Source organism: Lissotriton vulgaris, chromosome 1_1, assembly GCF_964263255.1.
Source record: "Lissotriton vulgaris chromosome 1_1, aLisVul1.2, whole genome shotgun sequence".
In the NCBI taxonomy this organism is placed as follows: Eukaryota; Metazoa; Chordata; class Amphibia; order Caudata; family Salamandridae; genus Lissotriton; species Lissotriton vulgaris.
Window position 1 is genome coordinate 703,584,028 of NC_141685.1, and position 21,671 is coordinate 703,605,698.

At 43.3% G+C, this 21,671-nt stretch overlaps 1 protein-coding gene and 1 pseudogene across 1 annotated transcript in view; both read right to left on the reverse strand.

The window, feature by feature from the left end:
- Positions 1-3,110: 3,110 nt before the first annotated feature.
- LOC147747677 (5S ribosomal RNA) lies at positions 3,111-3,229 on the reverse strand (annotated as a pseudogene).
- Positions 3,230-7,183: 3,954 nt separating this feature from the next.
- RWDD3 (RWD domain containing 3) overlaps positions 7,184-21,671 on the reverse strand; it is a 226,933-nt gene continuing 212,445 nt past the window's right edge. The window contains exons 3-4 of the mRNA XM_086936347.1: positions 13,634-13,749; positions 7,184-13,537 (exon numbers count right to left, since the gene is read on the reverse strand). Of these exons, the coding sequence (XP_086792473.1) occupies positions 13,423-13,537; positions 13,634-13,749 (231 nt within the window). The 3' untranslated portion in view covers positions 7,184-13,422. The remainder of the gene's footprint in view (positions 13,538-13,633; positions 13,750-21,671) is intronic.

Consider the following 21,671-nt stretch of genomic DNA (forward strand, 5'->3'; position numbering starts at 1 on the left):
CTCAACAGCATAAACACACTATGCAATTATCTCATAAGTCTAAACGCATTAGACCCTAACCTTCTAAGTATAACTCACATTAGAAAATAATCTCAGTAGAACATAATCTCTCTAGCATAAACCATAATATGCAAACAACCTCATAATCATAAAAAAACATATTTAGAGACATCACACAGGGTGCATAAATCATACTACATGAATCACATTTTCTAGTACCACATAAATCACATTAGGGCCTGGCTCCCTATTAATCTCACAGTCCCCCTGGCCAACTGGCCTTCTTGGATGGGCTCAAATGCCCTGTGTCCAGAATGACAGGGCTGCAGCCTATGCAGAGAAATCCACTGGTGCAACTGAGCAAACCTAAACGTAGCAGCTGCCCACTACTTGCTGGGCAGCTTGGAAACTCACTGGCACCTCTGTGCCTCTAGTCCCACTCAGGAACATCTCACGCAATTGTGCCTAAATCATTGCAGCTACCTGCGCTGGTGCGGCACAGCTGTGGCACTTCTCATAAAGGGAGCCTAGCACCTCTGTGCCCTCTAGAACCCCAAGTGGTATCAAACACCTGCCCCCATTGTTGCGGTGGCCCGCTCTCTGGCCGGACAGCCCAGGTGCCGACAATGTGCCTCAAAATGCCGCCAAACACACGGGCCCTCTGGGGCTCTTTTGCTTTCACCAGAAACTGCCCAACAAAGAAACTGCTCCTCAAGCATGGGAGCATCTTGCTGCCAGACGGGGTCGCTCTGACTCTGAGCCACGCACCAGCACTATCTCCCAGAAACACCAAGAAGCCCCACTCAACGGCTGGGGCTCTCCTCTCTCTGCTGAGAACCAGCAGCACTTCTCTTGTGGCGCAGGGATTCCCTTCACTCGTGGGAGCCCCGAGCTGCCATCGGCGGCCTCTGCAGCTTTTTCATATTTCACCCGGGCACTGGATTCTGTCTCTCTCATTCACCCGGGCCCCCTCATGAGACCAGAGACTTCGGCACAGCCTGCACCAGAACAAGGCTTCCCTTCCTCACGGGAGCCCCGCTCTTCTCTTGCGTCTCCGGTGGGCGGGACTTCCTTTCATGAGGCGGAAGTCCTGCCCGCTCCACGTATTGAGCTGCCTGACTTCCTTTCCGGCCTCTAGCTGCGGCGTTGAGGCGCTGGGCTCCCGCTTTGAGATAAAGGTATTAGCGGACAATGAGAATGAGGGATAGGCTCCTGCCTAATTTTAGAACATAAAGCGGGGTGGGCACCGCTCTCCTAAAAGTAAGATAATCGGCAGAAACTCTGGATGGGGTCCCACTAAAGGCAGGATGGGGTTACCCCTACGCTGGGAATTCCCTCTAGAAACAAAGACTGCAGCTCAGCACTGCAGAGCCCATGCACTCTTCTTGGGGAAGAAAAAGGTCTTCCAGGTCCATAAGGTGTCAGAGACATGGCGGGGCCCAGGAAGGCAAGCACAAAGGCCCTCCTGCAGGGAGGCAAGCCCCCATGGTGGTTCCTCTGGGGCCCCAGCAGAAGCAAGCCCCCACGAATACAGGAACAAGTAGTGAACATTTTTCATGGGGTCACAGCCCCTACTTTTATACACCTTTTCTCCTTTGTGACACTGCACAGGGCTTGGGGATACCAGTCAGGACTGTTTAGGGGGTATTTGAAGCACTTTGTTTTCCCAGCTCCTCTACCCTTAGTCAGGTGGGGGCTCAATGATCAGACACACCACAGGGGGGAACATGCAATTCACATCAGGCAGGCAGACATATAGCACACAGAAATGCCAACTTCTAAAAGTGGCATTTCTCCACCAGTCACCATAAATCTACGCACACCATTGTGCGGCATTTATTCTCACAAGGTCATACATACTAAACTCGGCCCTGCCCACCTCTCATACTAGGAATTACCATAGACACACTTATCCCCCATGTATTCCTATGGGAGGGAAGGCCAATCTCACCACTAGCACTCAGTGAGAGCATGCACTTTACATGGGCCACATTGCTAAAGTGTCCAGATGCCTAAAACCACTGCCACTATGTCAGAGCTGAACACAAAAAGTTCAGGGGTGAAGCTGCCAAAGAGGGCAAAGTCCAACACCTGATATTCCCAGGAGGTCTCCAATCCAGGAACTAACCAGGCTCGACCTTGCTTAATTTCTGAGATTACTGTTACAAAAAAACAAAGGAACCCAAAAGCTAATTCACTAAGGACCTTGGGCGGTAACTTATTATAGAGAACAGTGGTCCCTAGTATTTTAGAGGATCACACGAATGATAGGCATACACTAAATAGTGAGTATGTCCTTTGTCCAGCCGGACAGGAGTTTATTTTTGAATATAGGTAATATCACATGAATTTCTGTAAAATAACAAGTGGGCATGACCTGTGACCCACAGAGAACAAGACAAAACAAAGAAAAATTTAACAAAAGGCGAGCAAAGCGGTCCGTGTACTTGTACTCAGTGAAGAGACTTGATATTCTTAATCACCATTGCAAACCACATTATTGCACATTTTTACTGCATATGGTGTTTTTGGTCGACGACGTTTCGATGCCAAAACTAAATACAGGGCATCATCTTCAGGACATTAGAATGTGACATGTTTGTCTTGAAATCATAATACATTATGCCTTTTCAACAACACTGTCGGGCACAGAATGCTAAAACTTGTAAGTAGTTTTAGTGTAACGGGTAAAGCGCATATACCAATTTTGGATTCTGGGGGTGCAAGCAGATTTGTACTGCCTCCCGAGTCAATTGCTCGAATTAGTGCCAGCAGTCAATCGAGGTGGCAATTCAGTCTGAGTAAATGCCCAATCGCATCTCGTTTAATGCCGGTAGCGCAGTGGCATCTCCAGCTTCAGTTTGGCGGGGATACGGTTGGACAAAGGACATACTCACTATTAGTGGATGCCTATCATTCGTGTGATCCTCTAAAATACTAGGGACTACTGTTCTCTATAATAACTTCTGAGATTAAACGCTTTCAGGGTGGGATGGCAGTAGGCTCAAAGAACACTGACTTTGGGGATCTTAGCTTTATTCTTTCGACTTAAGTGCTGGCCACACACAGTAAGCGAGACAAGCCACCCTGACTCACCTAAAGCGAAAAAATGCCTACAGCACCTGGTACTCCCAGGCGGTCACCCATCCAGGTACTTACCAGGCCCGACCCTGCTCAACTGCTGACATCAGATGAGATCAGGTGCATTTAGGGTGATATGGCCATAGGCTCAAAGAATACTGACTTTGGGGTTCTTACCTTTACTCATTTGACTTCAGTGCTGGCCACACACAGCAAGTGAGACAAACCACCCTAACTAACCAAATGTGAAACACAAAAAAAGCCTACAGCACCTGGTATTCCCAGGTGGTCTCCCATCCATGAACTAACTAGGCCCGATCTTGGTTATCGTCTGAGATCAGGTGGTTTCAGCATGGTATGGCCGTAGGCTTGAAGAACACCGACTTTGGGGCTCTAAGCTTTATTCATTCAACTGCAGTGCTGGCCACAAACAGCAAGCGAGACAAGCCACCCTGACTCACCAAAAGCGAAACAAAAAAATAAGCCTACAGCTAATGGTATTCCCAGGTGGTCTCCAATTCAGATACTAACCAGGCCTGACCCTGCTTAACTTCTGAGATCAGACTGATCAGATGCACTCAGGATTGTATGACCATAGGCTCAAAGAGCACTAACTTTGGGGCTCCTACCGTCCTTCATTCGACTTCAGTGCTGGCCACACACGCAAGCGAGACAAGCCACTCTGACTCACTGTTAGAACTGGGATTTTCTGGTTGGCTAAGGCTTACGCCAAAGCCAGGCAGAAACCACCATTTTAGTCAGGGGAAGGGAGTCACACGCCAAGATAACCCCTGCTCACCCCCTTGGTAGCTTGGCACGAGCAGACAGGCTTATCCCAGTGGTAATGTGTAAAGTATTTGTGCACGCACACAACAGCAACAACATCCTAGGCACACAACAAAAGGAACTCCACACAAGGTTATGTAAAAATAACTTTTGTATTGTCAAAACACATCAGATAGTAATCACACAATATACATTGAACCCCAGAACACACAGCAAGGGCAGCCCCCTCAGTCTCTTCAGCTGATCTACTTTGGCAGAGATTCCTTCTTGACCTGGAAGTTTCCTAATCTCCAAACCTAGGGTCTAAATCCTCAGGTTGCACCGAGGTCAGAGGTAAGGACGCCTTCCCTCTGCACCCCCTTCCAGAGTTCTGCACCCTCCCACCTTAGAGCGGTACCCCTGGAAGCCAAACCGGTCAGGACACTGATTACAGATGTCCTTCCCTCCAGGTCAGGCTGAATCTGAACCTGGCCTCCCTCCTCCTTGGGGAACAACCTCCAGAGGCCCCACAAATGGTCAAGCACTCTAGGCGGTCAAATGCCCTATCAAACCAGGACTCCTGCACCCTCCACTTAGGAGCGGTACTGCCCAACACCAGGACCATCGGAGTTCTGGTTACAGACACTCCCCGTCCTCTATACACACGAAGATCCTCCTCAAATGACCTGCACGTACAGCCTAGGCCCCTGACCTGGCGCTCCCTTAGGGAACCCTCCAGGCCCTGAGACAGGGTTTCGGGCCAACATGGGACACACCGTCCCACACTCACTCTGCCTCCACTGAGACAAGACCCCTACCATCCTACTAGGACCTAGCTGGGCTACACATGAACCTCTTCCCCTACACAGGATCATCAGATACACAAGCCACTCCTTTTGGAATCACTCCCCAATGCCTCTGCAAGACATCTAGCACACCGCCAGACTTTCACCTTCTCGTCCAGTGCTTCTGCAGGACCTCCTTCACACCACAAGAGGTACACCTCCCATGCAAGCTCCTTTTATCACCAAAAAAAACTCACACCAACTCCTACAGTTCAACACACCACCCATCCACACACTGCCCCTCCAGACTGGTGAGACAGTTCCTCACTGCCTCTGACTCTCAACCTGTACCTCTTTTACTGACACCAGGCACCATACTCTGGGAACTGGGAATGGGACTTCACGCACTGGACACATTTTAGCTGCCACCACTGGATCCTACCATACTGGGGAATCCAGACACACACACACTACACTCAGGGGAAAACCACCCTACAGAGCAAGGCATTTCTCCTCCACACTCCCTCTCTCTTTTCTATCCACACCTATGGGGACAGAAACAGAGATTGGGCACTGGACCCAGCAAGGGATTCCTTATCTATGGGAACCTCCCCCTCAACTGGCGTCCCGCCCTGTCTTTTTCTCTCTTCTGCCACTAAACATAAAAGCGCAGGAACACCATTTGAAAATGACACTCTTGAGGAAAAACAAAATCAAAAACAATAATCCCAAACATGCGACTATCTAAAATGCAGAGTTTTGTAATGCAGCCCGTTGTCGCTGTGACACTGCGCAAACACAAGTCCTAATCCTCACCGCTGATCACCAAGGTTAGAACTGGGATTTTCTGGTTGGCTAAGGCTTATGCCAAAGCCAGGCAGAAACCACCATTCTAGTCAGGGCGAAGGAGTCACAGTCAAGCATTTTTCTAAGTTACATGTTGCACACACACATGTCCTTTGGACATGTGTGTGCGCAACACCAATGTAGATTTCGTTTCAGGGGTGCTACAGGGTGTCCTTTGGACACCCCTAGAACCCTTTAAACCGCTATCTTATTTGCGATTAGCAAATTGCTATCCGCAAATAAGGAATACTCCCCATTCATTCCTGTGGGCGTTTTGGCCCATAGGAATGAATGGGGAGTTATTCCTTATTTGCGATTAGCAATTTGCTAATCGCAAATAAGGAATGTGTAGGAATCGCATTTTTGTTTGCGATTCCTACATGAATCCCGTTTTGCGAGTCTGTAATAGCGATTCCTTATGAATCGCTATTAAAGACTCGCAAAACGGGTCTTTGATGAATCAGGCTGTAAGTACCCTGAATTTGGGGCTCTTAGCCTTATTCATTCGACGTCTGAACTGGCCACACACTCAAGCCAGAGAAGCCACTCTGACTCACGTAATGCAAAAAAAAAGCCTACAGCACCTGGTATTCCCAGGCAGTCTCCTATCCAGGTACTGACCAGGACCGACCCTTCTTCAGTTCTGAGCTCAGGTGTAGTGTAGTTCCTATTTTATTGTTGGTCCTGAGGAGAACTCCGCATTGGGGAGTTCGAAACGCGTCGACCTGTTTTTGGGTCCTTCTGTCAAATTGCAATTATATCATAAATAGTGTTAATTAAATAGGACTAATACCGCTAAAATTACATTTAGCACATTTATTATCATCTCTAGAAATTGTTTATATGTATAAAGAACCTATATATTTTTTGACATTAGGCACTAGGTATTTTTTGCTTTGTGGTATGATTGTAGATGGAGGAAAGGTTTGGCCAGAGTGAAAGAATGGATGTGTTGTAAATATTGTAAATTGTTTTGTATATTATGTGTCAATTGTGATGCTTTATTGTATTTTTGTACATACACATAAAAATTGTACATTTATGAAAATAATCTTTGATCCACTAGTGCAAAAATAAATGAATAAACTAGTGACGCAAATTAAAAAACGGACCGTTATGTTTTGTTCATAGAGGTCATCTTAAAATAGCCAGGTTATATCCAGTACTGGCAGTTGTGTTGTTGTTTAGATACTTTGGGCTCAGCCTTACTGGTTCGGAGTCACGACCCTGTGTCTTTTATTCAGAAAGAGCTAGAATAGCAGCTCAACTAATAGAGGAAGACACAACTCTCCAAGAAAATGACCCGAGTGCTATACTCATTCCGGTCAACGTAAGGAGAACTATAACTCTTAAACTTATAGAAAATGGACTGACATCACGAGGTGGTACAGTCATATTCGTGGTAGAGGCACATGAATATCGGCAGACAGAGGTATTCTATTCATGGATACATTTTCCAGCAGCACACGCTGTGACAAAATACTTCTACTATTACAAAATAGAGGAAGCTCTGGATGAATACACTCCTTTCGAGGAGGTTGAAATCCCACTAAATTACCAAGAGCACCTGCTCTGGATTAATGGCGCCCTAAAACATCAAAATCACATCACCAGGCACGGTCCACTAGGTAGACCAGGAGCCACGCGGCCGGTTCAAGCCAGCTACACACCACACCCAAACACTGAAAAAATGTTGAACGTGGAACTTTTAGCTCAGCTAAAACTTTTAATTAAAATACATAGACAATTGGTCCAATATATAATGCAGATTGCAACGGTCCAACCAGCAACTAACATCCCACAGCTGACCCTTCATCAGGGGAACACAAACAAAATCACACCACAGAACATACAATCATGTCTTGGTAAAAAACGGGAACAAATTCCATTCTGGTTAGCACAAAAAATTACTCAAATAGAGGCAGCATTTCCGGATACTACTCCTACTGAGAAACACAGAATTCTGACTATCTGTCTTCTGATGGGGATCGCACCACATGTGGAAGACTGTGACACTTGGGGTACAGTCTTTGCTTCTATATACACAAAAACACATGGTGTTCCGTCTATGGCGGTTATACCAGATTTACTAAGACAGATTCAAAACGAATACGGTCCAGAACCTGCTTTAACTCTGGGTATGAAATTACTGAAAGACTTCAAGCAGGTCTCGGCTATACTACTAGCCAACATAAAAGGAGAAGCAGCATCTGTGGCAATCCGCCAGAAATTGAAGGAAACAGATATAGCACACCAACCATTTGAACTTGCCAGAATCATAGAAAAATCCTATGAAGAACTAGGAAGAGATAGTTTGGGTGGGAAACCGGTAAAACCCCAACTAACTGAAAATCCTGAAAAAACATTTATTAAAAATAATTTAAATACTCCAAAAAGGAGTTGGGATGGTAATAAACAGTCCACTCCCAGGGAAAAATGATTCCAGTCCAGAGGAAGGTCTCCTCAACGGAGAGAAAAATCTCCAGACCGAGGAAACAAGTCTCCCCAAAGGGAGCCCTCTCAGAAAAGATACAACCTTAGAAATAGGGATAATTTGAAAAAACCTGATAGATATCACGATGTTGATACATGTCCCTCTCGATCTTTTCAGACTTCCTCACAGAAATCTGAAAGAAGAGGACGGTCAGAACACAGAGAGGAGCACGTCAAGTCCAAAAACAAGGAACCTGCTCATCAAAGTAAAAAATTACAATATCCCAGAAAGAAGGTAGCAAGTATTAAGATTAAACATGCAGAGAATTCTGAGGACACAACTGAAAAACGGAGAGTGGGCACAGACAATGCTAGACAGCGCAGCAGAAGTGACAATAGCTCGCAAGATCCTGATGAATCTTCTGGAGACAGTGGACACGAATGAATACATTCAGGTGGAAACTGCAGACACACGAGTTAGTGTGCCCCATAAAATATATGAAATATTATTACGTATAGAGGGAGATAAAACTAGGAAAATAAAAGGTCTCTTTTGGGAGAAACTTATAAAGGCTATGACATCCTGTTAGCTGAAAAAGAATGGCCACCAAAGTTTGTCAGGGAGTGCCCTCATGGCGAAGAAATGATTATGCCTGCCTTCTCAAATCATATTCCGATTGATAAAAAATACACATTGGCAAGAAAATGGGCAGTGGCCCAAGCTCCTGCTTTATACAAAAATCATGTAGGATGAGATGAGGACTCGCCTCACCACAAAATCCAGTTAAAAAATCAACCCACTGCACAAAGGCAGTACCCAGTCAGGGAGATCTTAGATCAACTTGTATATCTAGGGGTAATTGAAACATGCACCTCGCAAATGAACAATCCTTTGTTTCCTGTCTCCAAGCCAGACGATTCATATCGTCTAGTTTTGGACTACAGACACCTTAACTCCTGTTGTAAAACATTTGCAGTTCAAAACTCACATAGTGCAGCACTAATGAATAACATTGTGCGCAAAAGATATAAAACAACATTAGATATCTCTAATGGATTCTTCTGTCAAAACATTGCACCTGAAAGCAGGTATTTGACCGCTTTCTCAATAATGGGATCGCAAAAACAATTTTGCCGACTCCCACAGGGATTCAAAAATAGCCCAGGATTATTCTCAGCAAGGGTAACAGAGTTACTACAAATATATGATGATGAGGCATTATCCTATGTCGATGACATCTATCTCACAGATGATGACCTGGAGACTCACTTTCTTGCATAGCGAATCCCTGTATTTGTCAGTGGTGTCGAGTATTCAAAATCCTAATTATCTCTTCGGCAGAATGCAAGGAGAGGGGAGCAGTTAATTCAAAGCGTCCCTTCCAGCTAGTGCCGATCGTGTCTTTTTGGCTAATTTATATTAAAGAATCCAAAACAGGGGGGGACCGTTAATTCAGAGTGTCCCATTCGGGCTAAGAACGATCGTGTCTTTTTGGTGGATAGCCTTGTACTGCGGCGTGAATTTACGGATCTCGGTGGGTAGGGTCTCATAGAACTGGTGCTCCCTCTGGACTCGGCGCAAACATTAGACTTACATGTACTCATCGAACGCTTCTGACCACTTTTGGGCTTCTTCGGGAGAAGGTCTGCAATAGGCGTGCTTTTTGCCCTTCTTTCCCTGGACGGTTTTCGGGGGGTCGTTGGAAGCGGGGGAATGTTGCAGGAATTGAATAATCTTCAGAGCGATTCCTCCGTTTGACACACGAACAACAAGGAGGACCCTTCATTTATTGATCAAGAAAATATAAAAAAGAAAAACATATCAGAATCTTCTCCACCGTTAGGGGTCACCCAACGGTATATGGTTGCCCGTCACAGTCCTGATGAAGACTCGCAAGGCCCAGGCTTAACTCACCGTGAGGCCTGAAGTCGAGTCGAAACGTCAACGCTCTTTTAATCTTGACCTGGACCTATATATTGTTACTCTCTTGTGCACCATAACCATTAAATAGGTTTCCGATTTAATTTACAATTAAGGTCGGATTGATGAAAGGCCAGGTCCTAGTATAGGGATGATTATGGATCCTTGTTTATAATAAAATAACTGTGTTTTTATGTCACTTATCCTTGCAATTCTTTGCCAATTCCTTTCTTTTCTTATCACTGACCTTTATCACATCTTTCTATTTTTGCACGCTCCTCTTGGGGCAACCAATATGACCCAGATGTATTGTAATAATCATTTACATCATTCAATAGTGGTAGAAAAATTAATAAATCACCACTGAATATCTGTTTTGCTGTTGCGTTGTGAGATTGTCCAATCTATTGATTAAGAGTAGATTATTATACTCTACCAATGAAGTTTGAAATTGTTGACTAATTGTGACACTGTGAAATAATAGTCTTTGGACCATTGTCTTATAATATCGTTACTTACCCAGGTCCTAGATCGTTTGGGTTACCCCATTTCATTAATGGTCGCCTTGTAAAGAAGGTACTGTGCCTCCTACTTCTAATTGTACTTAACTTACTTGTTATGTCATTGAAAGCGCGCAGCTGTGATCCGGATGTGCCTGGGGCCATGTAACGGTGCAGTGACGCAGTCTGTCTCGGTAGTTTTGTGCGAAAGCGCACTGACTCGTTTTGGGCTGGGTGACTTAGCGCCAGTGAATGTGGTGCCACTGTACTTGCAGGTAGCAGACAGTGTGGTTAATCCTCGGCGGTAGGCCGCTCAGCATTTAAAGATTTTAATCAACGTGAGCTAAAACTCTTTATGAAAAAATACAGCCTCTTTAATTTTGCTTCATTTTACTTGGTTGAAAGGGTCACTCATAGTCGTTGAAAAGTCACTCCTGATAACTCAAAACTATGAATGTGTCACACATAGCAATCCGAAACCTTGGCATCTATGAATGCTTGTTTCGGAATGGGGAGTTTAACACTTTTGCACACTCCTGCGGTTTTCCACGTGAAGCCAAGTGCTGCAGTATCATTCCACAACAACTATCAGCTCTACGGCTCTGAATCAAACACCCAATAAAAGGCCACTTAATCTCACCGATCTTCACCCGAACGCTAACCCCCTCGCCCTAGAAGTCTCATCATGGTGAACTTGGCACAGTATCTCCCACTTTTCTATAAAAGGAAGGGAGCTAGTTCACAGATCCTCTCTGGTATTAGCCTCGGTTAGATCTCCCAACTCCGTTTGCTTTAGATATTCAACCACACAGATCAAAACAGTGTTTAACACGAAAAAACGAACAGCTGATCTGACCACGCAGGTAGTGACATGGAAATGAAGAAGCGCTTTCTTCTGGTCACACAAGCTGCATCCAGCTGACAAAAATAATGCTTCTTTGCAGCAAAGACAGACATCTGAAAGAGCATGCTGTGTTCAAGCGTGAATGTAGTCTTTCAATGCTAGCCTCACAAATCTGAAAATAATAAAACGGCAAGAGATGTCACTCATGCAGCAGGAAGACGTACACACACCGCGCTACTAGATCTGCCTTCATTAAAACTGGAAACTCCCTTGAGATTTAGTTAATATATAAACCACCTTTACAGAAAGCAAAATATGCCATCTTTAATTTAGAATAAAGCCCTAATCGGATTCCCTTAGAATGCGGATCTCAGTGCCCTACAGGAAAGCATGCAAGAGATGTTTACATTAGTAAATAATAAGGTTTACAGATCTACATTCCTGATGGGTGGTGGTATGCATCCGAAGTGGATGCTTTGCATACATTAATGGATGTATGCCTGGATGGATGGAGGGAGGGAGGGAGTTTTAAAAGGAAAAATGCCACAGAATTAGTGAGGGTTTTTTCAGCTTTTTTGTTTTTTTAAACTAAATTGAAGGGGAGGTGTATTTGCTACATAGCTATGATTATGGGAGTGCGTACAGATAATGCAGTACAGGATATCTTTGTCCTTCAGTGGGATTTGCCAAGTCACTTATCACAGGTCACTTCTTTGGGAGACAAGCACAGAATGAGTAATGTTGGTAATGGAGGTGGGGGGCGGGGGGCGGGTGGTAGGTATGATCACATCGTTGCCAGGGTGACAAGATAACAGATTAATTGGAAGGTCTAGAATTTCTTCAATTTAAATCAAAGCTTGACAACGCGCTAGCATCGCATGTCAGTTCTTAAAAGGACTGCCCTAAAACTGCTCCAATTTAGTAAAGAGTCTCTGGATTCATAATACAATCATATTTATCAGAGCAGAATCATTCAATTCACAGCCCAGACTTAGCCGTTTGGTACATTCTTTTGCCGTAGGTTCTTTAAGCACTGCGTTCTCTGGCTAGAACTACAAAAGCATGAGATTCCTCTAGCCACACTAACCTACGCAATAGGAATTCTGAACTTGAGACTTTATTGAAATTTGTTGACTTGAATTTTGTGTCAAATTTGTGAGAAACATCAGTAAAGAGACACTATGTCATGTCTCTCTCATTTCAATTACTCATATTTTCACAGTCCCAGAATTTTGAAGGATTCAGGTTGCACTCTGGAGTTACATGCATTCGCCTCCATTTCTATGGAGAGGGCAGATGAACAGTATCTAGTGTGAGTACTGGCCTTTCTTTCGTCGGAAATTATAGACTCACTCACCTAACCTGTATTCGTTTTGCATCTCTTCGGGTGAGTAGAAGTCAGTGGGAGAGGGTGGGTATAAAGGGTCCTCGAGGAAACCAAACAATGGGGCAGAATGCGCAGAAGCCATGGGGTGGCAGAATTTAACACTCATTTTTCTTAAAAGGTTCTAATAAATGACCTTTAAATATTAATTGCAATGAACCGAGGTATGACACCTGACCATGCCAATGTATGCAGCAATAGACAGAGAAAACGTTGTTGTCAGGTCTGAAGGCAATCAAGCTGAAGCGACCAAGGGCAGGATCTTTCACACACTGCAATTAACTGTGAAAACCACGTGGACAGTCTGAGGATGATCACTCACATATTTGCAGAACAGGAGCAGTCGTGGTTTTTACAGCCAGAGGTCATAATTAAGGATCTGATTCCCAGTTGTATCTTAACTTCCAAGACACAAATCAGCAGCAAAGGCCTGTTGGTTAAGGTCGCAGGAAAATGAATGTCTTTTTTAATGTTAAAAAACATACATTCTTGAAATTGCATAATAACATGGGTTCTCATACCATACTCCTTTATAACGTGTGGAATAAGAAGGTCTCTTTTAAGAGCAATCCAGAAAACCCAGAGGGTGTGTTGAGTTTTATGTTCTTGGAATGGGCGTGGTTACAAAAAGGATGTAGGTAGGTTTTTTCAAAATCATTTATTAAAGCACCAGGACTATCTGCAGCTAATGACATGTTTAAGTGTGTTTCTCGCTTGAGATACTTCCAAGCATCAACTATTTTTGGACGAGTTTGCAACCTTGGAATATTCTGATATATTTGTAGCTTTTGTAATAGCCGTAATGACACTGTATCAGTTAAAAATCAAATGAAACTACTAGAGTATCATATTTTCTTGATATATCATCTAATCTGGGTGAGTACTAAATCTGTAAAAATATGTCCAAGTTTTACTGCTTCAAATTCTTTTTGGAGCTCATCCAATGATGAATATTCAGTGACTTCAAATTCCAGAAATCTGTGGATTACAAGAGAATTTGTTAAATATACTATTCTACTAGTGAAAATGCACTCACAAAATATGTTTATATTTATTTTCAATACTTAATTGTACCTGGGTTGTTCTTTTGGGGTACCCGCTTCATAAAGAACACTAATCATTTTTTCTTTGCATTTCTTTCCACAAGAGTCCACATCTACCTTAGAGGTTTTCTGAAGAACCATATATTCCTAAAACATATAATAAAAACAATATTACATTTCAAGACATCGGTTTAGATTTGAGTTGTGGAAAGATGACAACTTACGTTTTAAAGTAGGCACACCAAAAATACTTATTATTTTTTTCAATCTGTTTTTATTAGTTTGATTATTTATTTTCATGAAAGACAAATTACATTGCATCAGACTGACCATGAACTTAATCATCAATCAATGTCAGGAAGATATTACAATTTGTTTTGTTTATTTCACGTTTATTTGGACCTTTGGTCCCCAAACAATACATATTTGGATAAAAATAGATCTAAAAGTACACTTATTAAACACACTAAAACATATCTTAAAACACATCCTGTTATAAAACCCTTTATCCCCAATTTAAGATTAAATAATTCACTAAAACTTATTAAAAGAGAGTAAAAAGTAGTACCTTCACGCTTTGCATAAATTTCCCAATAGCAACGGCAATGTCTAAGCAGGGCTCGACAAATCCACTCGCCCGCTCGCATTTGCGAGGAAGAATGGATGAGGACGAGCTATTTTTAGGTCCTACTCGCCCTTTCTGGCGAGTAGGAAGACAAACTAACTTTTGTCCTCTGTCTATGAAAACGGAGCAAAAGTGACAAGATAACAATATTTAAAGGCATTTTTATTGCTCACAAAGGGACTGAGCAATAAAGATGCCTTTAAATCTTGTTAACTTGTCACTTTTGCTCCGTTTTCAGAGACAGAGGTCAAGTAGGTTGCAGTTGGGTCGAGGGGATTTTCCAAGTTTCTAGACCTGCAGGACTAGTACAATTTTTCAGATTTGTCGAGCCCTGCTAAGTGAGTCATTTCTATCAACAAGGTTACAGCCTGGGCCCTAGTTCTAATCTCATATTTCTTAAATATCGGTTTTAGAAACAGAATTCGTAACTCAAGGAACTTCTGACTTTCTAATAAAATATGTAGCAAGTCACATGAGGTGGCCAAGGTACAAGTGCATCTTCGCGTCTTATCAATCATTATGCCTTTCACCATGTTATTTATATAACACAGGTTCACCTCAATTTTTACCCTAAAAACTTCACTTCGTAGTCGGCAGTCCGGTAACCTATCAATGTAGGAAAAGCACTGCTCATTCTACCATACATCAGTCATAAAGTGCAATGAGGGTTTCTTAGCAAGATACTTTTGGTCCTGTACATGGGATAGTTCCTTCCCCAACATCCTAAGTACCTTTTTATCAATACTAATCATAATAATCGTGGGGCACAAATCAACCTTCATCAATCGACATAGCTTCATCATGATCGTTCTGGTCTCTCTTGCTCATTTTAAATCGCTATTCTGCATTTCGTTTTTACACCACTGAGATATTTTGGTGTTCTCGCCCACTCCTAGGCGTTGCCGGAAACGAAGTAGGGCCGTACCGCCTAGAGTGCCCCATGAGGTCAGTCCTAATTCCAGCCTTATAGCCTGGACCATTGCTGACATCGGGAGTGAGAATCGGGAGTGAGAATAGATTTTTTTTAGGTTTAACATTTCTGTGCCGTACAGAAACTGCGGGGTACCATAGCCGAATAAACTTTTAGCACTGGTTTATCTGCCGTATCCCCATAGGCTTTGTTAAACAATTTCAAGCCACTCATCAATGCAGAGGTTCTTAATTTTGACACCTCTAGGTGGGTGTTCTATTTCATACTTTTTTCGAACCATAACCCCAGGTATCTATATCCGAAGACCGATTCCACTTTCTCTGTCCCCAACCACCATGTGAACCCAGCTTTCCTCTGGCCAAAGCTCAAGGTTTTGGTCTTATCCATATTTATCACCAGTTTTTTCTTGGTACAATTGTCTTTAAATTTATTCAATTTCCTTTGTAGGCCAACTTCAGTCTGATCCATAATCAACAGATTGTCAGCATAGAGCAAACATGCAATATGCTTACCATCTAGTTTCGGGCTTGCCCCATTGACGTTTCCCAGGGTCAACGGCAAATCTGCTAAAAACAAGGAAAACAGCAGAGGGGCCAATACACATCCCTGCCTCAGCCCGTTTCCTATCTCAATCCTTCCAGATAGACTCCCATCTATATCTAAAATTATCTGTGCCCAGTTCTTAGTATGGAGAATTTGGATCAGACTTAACAAATCTTTTGGAATACCATAACTAGTTAAGGCCTCCCACAACAACCCCCAGTCCACCAGATCGAAAGCTGCGCGGAAGTCTACAAAACAACAAAATAAACGTCCCCGCATTTCCATCGACTTTCGTGCTATGGCACAGAGAGCAAAGCAATGGTCAATTGTGGAATGGCCTACTGTAAACCCCTCATGTTCCGGGGGTATAATCTGATTTTTCTCCGCCCAATCCTTTAGTAAGCCCAGAATGGCTTTTGCAAAGACCTTTTCCCCTACATCTAGGAGGTTTATTAGCCTATAATTCTGTATTTTGTGGTCGCCCTTCTTATGTATAGGTCTTATAATTGTACCCTTCCAGCTTTCTGGAATTATTCCCGTTTCCAAGATCACTTGGAACATCTTTGCAAAAAACTCAGCCCACCATTCTGGTCTAGTTTTTATTATCATTGCTGGAAGGTTATCTGGGCCTGCAGCTCGGGTAAGTTTCAAGCTTGCTATGATTTCCTTGATATAACCTGGGGTAAAATATTCTTTTATGTCGTCCCTCACATGTGTGAGTTATAAAAGGGGTAGTCCCTCAAAACTTGTGGACCTGGGTCAATAAGTAAGTACAAACGAGAGGTGGTCCGAGTTGAACAAATATACTTTGCACTTATTTCATGTTTGATACATATCTACAATCACCACAATTGTATTTCACTGTCGATAGGCTCAACGTATAAAGAATAACGTATGCAGTATTCAAAAGTAAATTGTATTTATTCAATGTGGAGCAGTTTTCATTATACTTGTTACTGCATATAATTATTTCGAAACCTTCAAGATATTCTCAATGTAATTGTAAAATCATTACAACCACGGAGGAAGCGAAGTGCGCTGACTACTGCAGCCCCCGCGCTATACAAGAAAACTGTGCGGTGTACAGAGAAACCTACTTTATGAGGAATTGTAGATATGTATCAAACATGAAATAAGTGCAAAGTATATTTGTTCAACTCGGACCACCTCTCTTTTGTCCCTCACATGTGGCCAGGCTAGGGTTCTTGGCTCGTCTACTATTGATCATTTCCCATAAATTTCTCCCAGGTAGCACACCCAGTCATCTTAAGGGACCATACAATCTAGGGAACATACTTTCCTACCCCCACTTTCTTGTACTAATTTCCAAAATCCTTTAATATCTCTGGTTTCAATTACCTCCAACATATTTGCCCAGCACTTATCTTTATATGTTCTTTTTTTGTTCCGAAGTCCGAATTAGTGATTTATATTTTAGCCTTAATGACTGCAGCGATTGGTATAATTCCATTTTAAACATTACCCTTAATCCTCTCTCCTTCTGTCTAATCTGTGCCATAGCTATCCGGCATTTATCGTCAAAGCAGGTCTTGCTAATTTTGGTAGCACCATGGCTCTCAAGCCCTGCCTTTTTTTACTTAAATGTTTTCTTTAAGGTTTACACTAGCTTACCTATTGTGGATTCAAACTGGGTAATTCCATTTCTAAATTGAATTTCTTCTACAGGGATTATCTGCTGGATTTGCTTTAGCATTTCAATGTGTTCCACTGCTACACTAGTTGTCAACCGTTTTGGATAAATGCACAAGTACCTGTAGAACCCTTTTTCTATTTTTACTTCTTAAATGATATAGTTCTGCCCTCAATGGATAATGATCACTGCCTGTCATTTGCACCACCTCGAAATTTTTTAATGAGCCCAAAACACCAGGACTGACAGAACACATAATCTATTGGGCAAGATTGTTGACACCTCAAAAAGGTACGACCCGCTGGTTGGTCTGGCTGCAATCTCCCATTTGTGCATACCATGCCCAGTGAACCCATCAGCTGAGTAAAAGCCACGTCCTGTGATGAGATCTCTCCACTTGGGAAGATGGCCACTTCAATATTATAAGATTCTAGAAGTTCTTTATGCCAACTATCCACCCTTCGGGGATCTAATCTATGGTTAAAGTCACCTACCACCAGTAAAATATCCTTCTGATACTTTACACTAGAAGACGCTATATCTTTTTTCAGTTTTCCCAGGTTCATCTTATAGTCATGGTCCTTTCCCTTCTGTATATATATTCTCTCATAGCGGGATTCCGGGTTCTGCAATAAGACCCTGCAGCCTAATCCCCAATCACAGCGTAGTTCAATCTTTTCAACCTTCCTAACTAACTGTGTGGAAATCAGAGTTAGTTGCCCGCCCGATGGCCTCCCCAGATTATTTTTCTTTGCTGCTTTAGTGTATTGGACGAAACTTTCTATAGCTAGGGTTTCAAGGATATCGTCACACAGCCAAGTCTCCTTTAGCACACAATGTCGTTTCTGTTAATGAAATTATCGAAGTTAATCTGATCCGATATTTTCTTGTAGCCATTTATATTCCATGATTTGACTGATAGGCTGTGTGACAACCCATGCTCCAAGTCGATTTCACCCAATTGAAATATATTAAGCATAACACACATGTCAATGGTGTTCTTAGTTCAGCAATGATTCAGAAAAGGGGGTGGTGATGAACAGAGTGTCTGAATAAAGCAGACCACTCTTACCCAGTCCAAAGATCAGGGCTTGATCCATCACCGTTCGGCGATAACATGAACCTCCACAGTGGTCCATTTCGCCTGGGGTAAGAGTCATCATATAATAGTGAGGTTTACCATTAGGATGCTGAACAAAGTTCTTTCAGATCATTCAACTGGGACAATTAAACAGATGCTATAAGCTAGAACCAACAGTGCTTAAGAACCAGTAACAGCAGCATAAACCGACGTTTGTGTAACCATCCCGCAACCCAGCCTCTCCTCCCGCCCCTGCTGCCATCGCCCCTCCCCCCCACACCTGCTAGATAGCTGTCGCCACAGGTAACTCGTCGAATGCTGCTGGCACGTCTCTCTCATTCTCGGGTTGTCCCTCAGAGCCACCTCCCTTTGTTTGTGTTAAGGCCCGAAGAAGACCCTCCCATTGTGACGCTATGGGTTCCTTCCATATCCCCAACGTTTCCTCCCGTAGGATGGCGATCCCCTCTGCTTTGGCCCACGTTAGGAGTGAGTATGTCCATACCTGTATATGTGGCGGACCTTGAGATTTCCATTTTTTGGTCAGAAGCCGCTTAGCTACCACCATTCCCAGATCAAGAAACCTAGATGTAACCTTCCTGGCCAGGGTTCTGTGAAATTAGAGTTACAAGTAAAACAGCCATTCAAAGGGTATGTCTCGGCCCGTACATTGGTATAGGAGCCCACCGGCCTCCCGCCAATATGTATGTAATTTGCAGCAGCCCCACAAAATGTGTACCAATCGAGCTCCTATTTCGCTGCTGTGAGGGCACACTGCATCTGTGCGGTGAAAGTACCTATTGATGCTCTGTGGACAATGAACAGTTGTATTTGTCTGAACCTCATGTTTCTGGGGATACGTACTGGGCTTTTTAGTATATTGTTCCATTCCCTGTCTCCCAGTCGTTGTTCTTGGTCCATTTCACATTTCTGGCAGAGTGGGTCCAGGCTTATCGCCGTATGTGTGCGGAGGGATGCCACAAACCAGCGGACCAGGTGTCTGCCACATCCCATGACGTGAAGGTACTGTATGGTAAGGTGTTGGCTCAGCTCCGTATTCATGTCCCCCCATATAGAGGTTAGTGTCTCAATCAGTGAGCGATGCCTCAGGAATTGACCTGGCGGCAATCCCAGCTCCTCGACCCAGGATTCATATAGTATGAGTGTGCCATCTCTATACAGATCTCCCAGAGTCTCTATATCGGCTTTGTGCCATTCCGTGAGTTTGGGAGGTGTGAGCACCCCAGGCCCGATATGGGAGCCCTCAAGTGGCATGGCCGGTGGATAGGGGGCTAGCGTTCTTATGAGGTACAGGCTTCGACTGTAGCATTTATACACCACCGCCAGGAGGAGCGGCGTCGGTGTTGTGGTTTTAGTGGCTGGGTGGAAGAGTTTTGTGATATAGTCCAGAGAGTGGGGGGGGTAGTGTGGTTGCAGTGTCTTCACGGCCTCTGTCTGCAAACCAGCAGGCTATTCACTGCAGTTGTGCTGCTAAATAGTAGTGCTTGAAGCAAGGTGCGGCAAGGCCCCCCGATCAGTGGGTAGATACAATTTTGCTAACGCCATCCTGTGCCGCGCGTTTCCCCAGAGGAAATCCCAAAGTAGTTTAGTGAGCGTGTGAAAGAAGGACACCAGAACATATAGTGGCAGGTTGGCGAAGTGGTACAGGAGACGGAGAAGGATCACCATCTTGGATAGTGCTACCCTGCCAGTGACCATTAGAGGGAGCGTTTTCCAGAAGCGCATCTGTGATTTTATGGCTGTCAAGACCTTTCCCAGCACACCGAAAATACTTAATGATATTTCACTCCATAAATAGGATGTATAGAACCTTTATGGGAATCTTTAGAAGACCGATTTATGTATTTAGTTGTTGGATTTTGTAGAAAACAACTGGAAATTGCCTCAGAGTGCTAATTGTAGACAATGGCTAATGATCACAAAGGTGAGACAGGATGCTAATATGCTTCAGAATATTAGGGTCTCCTATAGAAAAATCGTTCAATAGGACCCCAAGTGTACAGCAGAAATGAAGTACCTGAGGTGGGCCATCAATCAGGATTAAAGGGAGACGGCAGTGTATGGAAGATGATGATGTCTTAACCATGGGTATAGGGGATAAGGAGGGTCTTAGAGTCAAACAGAAACTAACTGAGTCTTTTTCAAACCTTAGTTGCACAGAGAGTCACCTCTGAAGAGTGGAAACCTGTTTGTGGATAGATCTGCTATTGAATGGTTAGCATCTGTATGGTCAGTGTATTGATGGTTATGGTTTGTGGACGTTAAATTTCTTGAGGGTTTCAAGAGCTAGATAGCTAGATAGTCCTTGTGAAACATTCTGCGACATTGTGATGCCGTCCCATGGTGACCATATGAAGTGCCTTGAAGTAGATATTCATATTGATAGGTAAATAGTGAAGCGTTTTGAGGGAAGGTAGTATACAACTATGAAACTTTATATTAAGGATAAAAGAGGCTGCACTGTTTTGGGACTCTCAGAATTTGCAAATGTCTTTTTTGGCAATTCTGCACAGATGGCATTATAGTTAGCCTGTTATGAGATGGTCACTATGAGAAACAAGGAAACATCAGAGAAGGGGAAATTTTACACCGTACACAAAGGTGCTGAAGTGCACATTTAAGGTTCACATTTACTTGATGTATGAAGGAAAGTTCATTGCAGAACAGATTACTTAGGTTGCATGTTTTCTGGATTGGTCTAAGAGAGAGCCCATGCTGTATGGCTGCAATGCAGAAATTCCCGAGATGAGGTAATAGTTAAAGAGGATTTCTAGATCAGAATCAGCGTGGGATACAGAAAGCATACTTGAGTTTGTGAGGGACATCACCTGAAGATAACGCGGCATTGACAATGGTTAGTGATGATAGGCAAGTAAAAGAAGGAAAACATTAGTGAATATATTGTATTGGAGATGATGATGGGTGGCAAATCAGTTTAGAAAGACGATGACTTCTGATTCTTGGAATAGGAAGAAATGTATAGAGAGACCTTGCATTCAAGTTCCATATTTGTGACTCGACCAAATGGTATGTGGGAATGTGCAATTTTTTCTTTTACGGTGGTGAGTAAAGTCCAACAAATGTGATGATAATTACTAGATGTCTTCGATTTAAAAAAGTTAAGATCTTGGAGCAAGACATTGAGGTTTTAGTCATCTGTTTTCAAGGGTCCTGGGGCTAAGCTACATGTGGGGGAGTTCAGCTGTGTACAATTCATTTA